At 45.7% G+C, this 8316-nt stretch overlaps 1 protein-coding gene across 1 annotated transcript; it reads right to left on the bottom strand.

Annotated features, from left to right (window-relative positions):
* Window positions 1-1226: 1226 nt before the first annotated feature.
* On the bottom strand, window positions 1227-6208 carry ccnk (cyclin K). Its single transcript, XM_030110945.1, has 11 exons — window positions 6084-6208; window positions 5287-5519; window positions 5042-5123; window positions 4824-4955; window positions 4319-4424; window positions 4165-4222; window positions 3503-3672; window positions 3212-3420; window positions 2990-3020; window positions 2707-2778; window positions 1227-2345 (listed from the first exon to the last, which is right to left on the bottom strand). The coding sequence occupies exons 1-11, from the start codon at window positions 6090-6092 to the stop codon at window positions 1816-1818; spliced, it is 1632 nt and encodes a 543-aa protein (XP_029966805.1). The 5' UTR covers window positions 6093-6208; the 3' UTR covers window positions 1227-1815.
* Window positions 6209-8316: the final 2108 nt, after the last annotated feature.

Below are 8316 nucleotides of genomic sequence, written 5' to 3'. Positions count from 1 at the left end.
CAAAACATGATATAAATAATCATTATTGAATTACATTAAAACAGAAAAGGCAGAGGAAGCCAATGTGTAATGTCCTTTTACCTTCTTTCTGGTACATTTTCCTCTTAAATCACGTCTATATTGTGACCTATTTAGAGGAGAATGCCTCTAATCTCTGCTGCAGTCGAACTGAATGCTCCCATAATATCACAGCTCCCTCCGGATGATCAGACCTGGATCAGGATTCATGTGGCGCTCGATGGTCGCCTGACGTCTCACTCTCACTCCCAATCTAAAGTCGCCTATTAGTCTGAAATGAGTGTTTAATTAAAATGATTTAATGGATTCACTACAAGAACATGCAAACTCCACACAGAAGAGCTCCCACGCCCAGAATTCAGCCAGGGATGACGAGAGACACTTAAAGTCACCTGAAAAAAAGTCTGAACACACCAGAGCCAGAGCCGCTGCAGCCTGACAAAGTCAGTGTGATCAACATGATTCCTCAGTATTCAGGGATTGTGCAACCTTGTGTTATAAAAAGTAAGCCTTCTATTATTCACTACCTTTGAAGTACAGTAACGCTCCGATTCTCTAGCAGCAAACTCCGTGTGTCACACACTGGCCTAGATTAATGATAGAAGTCACACAAACGTCCCTCAGTAAGTTAGATGTTCCTGAACTGTGATGCAAAATAAACCTTAATAAATCTTTGGCTAAATATCTTTCTACTTGAGCCGTAAAAATCATTTTTAAAAGAAACTTAGCTCCATACTGAATTTCCCACCACTGCAGATAGAAACTGCTCCTGTTTGTCTGTGTTCACTGTAACATCTTGGCAAATCCTGATTGGAAAAGGAATCTTCATATAAGGTAATGTTGGGGGGGGAAACAGGTTTGGAACTACCAGATTACAGCTCAGAAGACACAGTGTTATTACTGAGAAGCTACTGCTATCTCTGTATCTGTTGTTGCTTTTACACAGCGACTTTAGTTGAACTGAAAGGCGATTTTAAATAAAGTTTGTTATTTCAGTCGAGCTCCTGATTGAAATGAAGGGGTTACTGTCAGGAATCAGTTCAGTCAGGTTTCCCTTTCTGTACAGCTGCACTGCAGATTCACTGAGTGTGGCCCAATAAAATAAAAACAGCATCCGATGGAAGCAGAAATACTGTAACGTGTCCTTGGTGGCTTTGTGAGTCAGTCACACACACACACACACAACACACAGCACACATTTTTTTTTCAAGTTTCTTTTTAATGTGACGGTCCTTTTAACTGCATGTTCTGCCATCTCAGCATTTTTACTCAGTTCTGTTGTTCTCCACAAAACTGTGGGAATGTAAAGAAGAAGAAGAAAAAAAAAAAAACGGCTGTGGGGCTTCTGGAGATGAAGGAAAAGCAAAAACACAAGATGAGGGCGGCGGAATATGAAAGAGAATAATCAGACTTTGTGTTTGATCCACTCGGTGCGAAGTGAAGACGAAACATTTCCTTTGCCTCACAGTGACGGAACACGTCAGACATTAACTAGAAAAAAAAAAAAAACCCAGGACGCCGATTTATCCTGAACAAAATCAGAGACTGGACAGGATTTGTTGCAAGCTGTGTGGAGCGGACACTGAAGACACTCTGGTTCTTACAACAAAGCTGTCCAGACCTCGCTGTGTCCTCAGCAGCTGTTGGTGGGATTGTTCTGGGTGGGGGGGGGGGGGGGGGGACGCGGCTCTTCTCTCCTCGCTCCAGAGAGCGTTTGCCTGCCCCGCCCCCTCATCCCCACCCTCATCCTCGATTCGACTCCGCCCAGGCTGGAGTTCGTGGCCCGCCGCGGCGCTCTCATCTCATCCACCCGCCGCGGTTCAGGGGCATGCCGGGCGGAGGGGGGAGGGGTACCTGCGACTGCCCCGGGGGCACCGGCGGCGGAGGGGGGTAGCCGGCGGGGGGGAGCCCGATCCCCGGCGGGGGCACGTGGCCCGGCGGCATGCGCGGCGGCGGAGGCGGGGGGTAGCTGTTGTAGCCGGGAGGCGGGTAGGATGGCGGCATGTTGGGCGGCGGGTAGCTGGTGGGGGGAGGGGGCGGGCCCGGGGGCGGCGCCGCGGGCGGCGGGTAGACGTGCGGGTGGTACGGCGGGATCGGGGGGGCGTAGCTGGGCGGCATGGGCGCGTAGGCGGGGCCCTCCGTCTTCATCATGGACTGCAGGCTCTGGTAGCCCTCCCCGGACATGTAGGAGCTGGTGGTGGACATGAGGTAGTTGGAGGGCGGCGGCGGAGGGGGGCGGTGGGGCAGCGGGGGCGGCTGGTGGGGGGGAGGAGCGTGTGGCGGCGGCGGGGCGGCTTCGCTGCCAGGTTCCGCCTCGGCGGGTGGAGCTGGAGAGACGGACACACAGGAGAGAGAGAGAGTTAGAAAAATAAAATCAAGTCACGAAAATCCGGACGGCGATCTGGAGTAACCTCGCCGTTCCCAGACAGTGAGCGCACGGCCCACACAGGACGCCTCATTATCTGGCTCAACACTAATCAGATTGGTCTGGGACGGGGCAGGAGCGAGCGGGGGCTGGGAGACGTAACGTCCAGACGAGCCGCGGTTACGTAAGCAGACTCTGAGCTGCGCTTGCAGGCGGGGGGTCCTGGCTGCTCGCACAGATGACGCCGCGGGACGCCGAGAGGACGCCAGCACCGAGTCACGCTCTCCTAAAAGCCCCGGGCTGGGACCGGCGGCGGCTCCTACCTGGAGGGGGCTGAGACGTCGGCAGGGGAGGCATGGGGCTCTCCAGGCGAGGAATCTTTGATGCAACTTGTTCTGGAAAACAATGCAGGTGGCTCAGAGACACTGTCTGACATGAGGCCGAGTCTTCAATGTAGGAGTAAATTCTACCATCTGCCACGAAACTGACAAAGAAAACCACTTTGAATATGTTAATAATGCTAACATTTTATCTGAAGTGATGTCAGGTTTCATGAACAAAGATTAATGTTTAAATGTAATTCCAGAAATCAGTTGAGCGTCTTACCCGGAGCCTTTGGTTCATCCTTTGGGGAAGTCTGAAACAAAAAAACATTATATTTTTACTTTAAAGCAGGTTGTGTTGAATGTTTAAAGCCCCACAAAACACTGAGATTAATGTTAAAATCAAACAAACGACAACGACAAAGATATACGACTCTATTTGAAAACTCCTGAATGTTCTTTCTTAAATTAAACTGTCAATCGTCACACTTGAGCTCTTCCTTACGTGTGAGCGTTTCAGTTGGCGGGCAGGGCTGCCGCCCTGAGGGGACGTCTTCTTTGGTGGTGGTGGAGGAGGGGTGGCGGGCGGGGGCGCTCCCTGCGGGGCCGGCGGCGCCGGGGTGGGCAGAGGCGGCGCTCGCTCCTTCTCCTGAATCTGCTGCGGGATGGGTTTGTTCCCCTGGGAGTACAAGTCCAGGATCTGATGGCAGATATCTAGAGAGACCAGGAGGGGCGGGGTTACGAGCTGACCGGCGGGAACAGTGGCGAGCGTGCGGAGTGTGTTTGGGATGAGCACCTTCCAGCAGCTCCACCGGGACGTCCTGCACAAACTGCTCCCACCAGCGGCGGGACGACTGCTTGGCGGTCCACTCCTGGATGTCGAACTTGCACAGGCGGCCTGCGAGGTACATGACGGCCACGGCGATGATCTCTGGCTCCCACTGCAGAGACAGCATGGTGCACAGGCTGCCGCACACACACACACACACGCAGTGGTTTCAGTGTTTGTCCAAAGCAACAGAAATGCATTTTAAATGAAAATCTAGGACCCTGAAAGACATTTTTCTGTCTTAAATCATACAAAAGGAATGCAGAGAAGCAACAGGGGCCAGAGGAGATGAAATGGCGTGCAGCAAAGGGCTTGTGGCTGGATGTGAATTGAGGACACGGCTGTTATGTGGTTTGCATGTTAAACCAGAGTTCTGCCCCATATGATTCACAGTTTGCTCCACGGCAAAGTCCGTTGCGTAACATCAACATTCACGGTGAACATATCTCCCAACCAGCAGCTTTCTGAGATTACTTCATCAGGTGTCAGCGTTTTCATGCCTTCGATTAGATTGTTTTATTTTTCACATACAAGCATGGCAGTGAAACGCAGCAACTGTCCACCAGGCTCTATGAACACTGGAAATATGCAAAAAATAGGCAAAAACAATATAAATGACAAACACAAACCTGTCATTGACAAAGGTCCAGGCCATCTGCAGCACTTTGCACACTTTATTCTTCTCTCCTGGAACGTTAGTGAAAACACACAACATGTTTGTTTCTTGCTCTCAGCACCAGAATCCCTCCGTCTGAAGATTTAATGAAGCCGCTCCAGTCTCACCTTTGAGCTGCTTGACATAGCGAAGGAGGAACATGTAGGGATGCTCCACCTGAAGGTCGAATTTGATGGTCTGCAGCAGGATTCTCTCCAACACCATCACCTCCTCCTGTTGAAACCAGAAGATTATTTCAAGACTGACACCGTAGAACACAAAAAAAATCACATAAGAGTTTACCGACTACAGATATGACACCATGATTCTAGAGGCAGATCCATCGGCTGACCTAAGATGCTTGACTTTAGCAAAACTGCATTTTAAAATAAGAATAACTTGGTCGCATGCAGATAAACAAATAGCTAACTGTAGATTTATTTACACTACTTTATCACAGTTAGTTCATATTTAGATCAGTTATTCATTATGAATCATACTAACTACTTCACATTGAGGGATCATATAATGCTGGAAGATCAGACAGACGCTAATTTGGAACACTTAAACTCTGATCTTACATTGTATGAGTTCTTTCCAGCGTAAAAAGAGGAAGAAAGAAAGAACTCGCACCTTCGGATCATCCCCAAACTGAGCAAACTGCACATCGTTCAGGAGGCTGCGGGCCGTTTTAATGATGTCTTTGCACTTCTTCGGAGTTTCCTCAACTTTGCCAGCCAGAAAAAGACAGCATGCACCTGTCACCTGAAGACCAAATACAGAAATACACAGTTAATCACACACTTTGAGCCTGCTGGGAGGGATTTGGTTCAAATATCAACTTAACTTACATATCTAGGAAACTGCTTGAAGGAGTGAAACATGTAGAAGCGGTGGAAATAAATGATGCCAGTAGCCAGCGTGTCATAATGTCTGAAGATGAGTTAAGGTGTGAATGATTGTGACGTATGTGTGGCATCCTGTAAAAAGCTCATATTTTCTCACAAACAAGACGTATAAGAACTTCACTTTAGGAACTTTAACTTGCTTAGCTTAGATTTTCCCACATTCAGATAAATACACCAGCTAAGGATACAGTCCAAGTCGGGTCCCCACGTCAAATATGAAGCGGGCGCCCTCTCTGCGATAGCGGGCTTCAGTCCCAGGATCCAGGCCCTCAGACTGAGAGGGTGTGTGGGCTAAATCCTTCTTGTCCCAGTACCAGCATGGCTTGATGTGGTCCAGGATCAATTGGCCACTCATCAATAAGTTGTCCTTAGGTTCCTTCATGGATTGAGGAGAGGAGGTGGATGGACCTGCTCCACTGGACTGTAATGACAAGAGAGGGAAACAAGACCTTTGGTGATCAAGAGTGAGCATCAGGAATTCTGTCTATCAAAACTTTAGCATCATCAACAGAAAGGCCACGTTTTAATGACCCGCAAAGAAGCGACCTGTTGTTTCTTAAATAGAGACTGTAGATACACGTAAGATTATAGCCCAGATAATAAAAAACTTTTAAAAACCGTCCAAAAATAACTCAGAAAGTTAAGTGTAAAGTGCTTAAACAGGCCATCTCATTCATCCCTGCAGATGCTAGCTGTACTATGCTATTAATCTGTTATGCTGGGTAACTTCCAGCAAGCATCGCGCACCACCTACACAGCCAATTAAAACAAGTTTAAAAGAAGAGAAGGAAATGACATATTGACAAACTCTAAAATCCATAAGCCATAAACCACGACTCTCACTTCTCCCAGAGTGTGTGTCGGTCTGGAGCGACCTAACCCCGGCTAGCAAACTCACCTCGCTCGAAGCCTCAAATAACGCCTTAACTAGTTAAACACCAGCTTTTCCCTTTATCTGCTTTCAACAATAGGGCACGACTCTTACCTTTAACATGTATGCGTCCAAGTAAATCGCCTATATCAACCGGCAGTTACAGTAATCCGCAGTTTTTTGACAACAAGTTGGCTAACTAGTGATCAACAACGGTCCCCATTGTAACAAGGGCACCGCCATTTTGCACGCAGCTCATGGGCGGGGCGACGACGTCATCACGCAACGAATAAAAAAAATATGCATTTAATATTTACATTTAATTTTGAAAAATAGTTCGTTAAATGCTTTTCATGACAATTTATGATGCAGGGATACTACAATATTTTTTCCCCCTGAAATTTATGAAAATTCATTAAAATGCTATTCCTGGAAGTGTCCACTAGAGGGAGACAGAGAATTGCTCGTAAGCCTCTGCAGCAGAGAGCGGATGTTTCTTCCGTGCAGTGACTTGACCTGAAGACTCACCTTGGAGAACAGTAAGTGAAACAAACATTTTTCATAACGAGGCACAAACTGCACACGGACTTACAACATAGACTTCCGGAGAATTCGCTGGTCACTCTTTCCTGAATCCGTTCATTAATACGCATTAATCACACATTAATACTGAGAAAGGTGCTGCTCTAAATATAGAAAATCAAACTCCCTCGTGTATACGTTTAGATCTATTTGCAAAATTATGAAAAAAAAAAAATACTATGTGATTTCATGAAAACTAACAAGGGATCAAGTTGAGATGACAAAACAATGTTTTTTGAATGGTTTTATTGGAGTCGTTCTTGCTTCATGTGTTTATATTACCTGCAAATTATTAAAAATAATCCCTGTTTGTGTTTTACAGTTTTAAAAAACCAAATTAAATATGAAATCTAATATTTTCTGGGCTTATTAACAGAAAGTGTATGAGTAAATGCGATAATTGAACTAAATGCAATAATTGAACATAATTAGTAAGAAGCTATCATTGGTTTACTTGACAGAGCCCCAGAAAATGACTTGTTTTTACTCAGTTTTGACTTTAACCTCAACGAAAGTGCTGAATTACTTACCTTAAAGTACATTAAACTTTCTGAAGACCTGCGTTTGACCTCAGATATTGTTGCGTATACCAGTCACATCAAACTTGAATTAAAGCACTTTTCATGCAGCCCCTCCCATCCTCCCACAGACCAATGTGCCACTAACAGTAAAAACTGTGCACATTATTACAAATCTGATGACTCATATTGGGATGTGCATTAAAACAAGTAGAGATCCAGAGACTCAGAGCATGCAGCCTACACACAGCTTGAGAAAGTGCTCACACCACAGATACATCTTAAATGGAAATGTATGCTTTGCAAACTGCAGGTATTTTAAAAAACGTAGAGTGCTTGCAGCATGAAAACAAACTGTCGGCCTACTCATGAAACGTTTCCTGCTGACGACTTCTATTGACTTCCATTCATTTCTTCCTCGCTCTCAACCTTAAACTTATCCTAACCTTGCTCCAGCCTGAAAAATTTAAAGTGTGTCATCACAGGATCGTCAATATTTGTCCCAAAGGTCACTACCGAGCAAGACACATATTTTCAGGCTTTTGGTGGGGAGTTCTTTCTAATTTGACACACAGAAGGAGTCAAACAGGCCGTTGTTTCCTGATCTGCAGGAGACATGATCAACCTGCTTTTGGTCAAGAGACATATACCGACTGTATCATATTATGATATATGATCTTAAATTAAGACAAATCTGTTTTCTGTGTGGTGAGAGTGTTAACGAGTATCTGTACAGTCATGAATAAAACTCAGCACAACACATTCACGTTGTTTCTTTTTGGAAGTTTTATTATCTATGGACTATATAAAACGCAAAACATAAGATAAACAAATGTTTAAATAGACGAATACTTGAAAAATAATTCTATCAATTTCATTTTGTTAATATAAAACAACTATTTATGTATTAGTTTTTTTCACCACTGTGGGTCCCTGAGCATGACCTTTGACCCCCATCAGTTCCTTAGTGTCTATCACTCTATCACTCTAACTTCGAATCGGTTTCCAGCCCCAAAACCAAGCAGGGGATTTTCATCAAATCAGCTGCAAAAGTTGAAGGAAATCTCAAGTTTCACAAAGCAGTAAAGCTCTAACTATTAATCATGAATATTATTGGTAGGATAAAGCTAACATTTGGCCTAACTTCAGCAGTCTGCGCCATTAAATAATGGCGATCGTCCCTTGAAACGTGACGGCGGCGGAGTGGAAGACGAGTCACATCTCGTGCCCTCTTCATCCCCCCTCGT

This window comes from Salarias fasciatus, chromosome 15 (assembly GCF_902148845.1).
Source record: "Salarias fasciatus chromosome 15, fSalaFa1.1, whole genome shotgun sequence".
Lineage (NCBI taxonomy): Eukaryota > Metazoa > Chordata > Actinopteri > Blenniiformes > Blenniidae > Salarias > Salarias fasciatus.
Note: the sequence above shows the minus strand (reverse complement) of the source record. Positions and strands in the feature narration are given on the sequence as shown.

Coding starts and splice junctions, on each gene's coding strand:
- ccnk (XM_030110945.1), bottom strand. Junction 4,223..4,318: donor CTATGTCAAGCAGCTCAAAG/GTGAGACTGGAG, acceptor CTAACGTTCCAG/GAGAGAAGAATAAAGTGTGC. Junction 3,021..3,211: donor GCCAACTGAAACGCTCACAC/GTAAGGAAGAGC, acceptor TTTTTGTTTCAG/ACTTCCCCAAAGGATGAACC.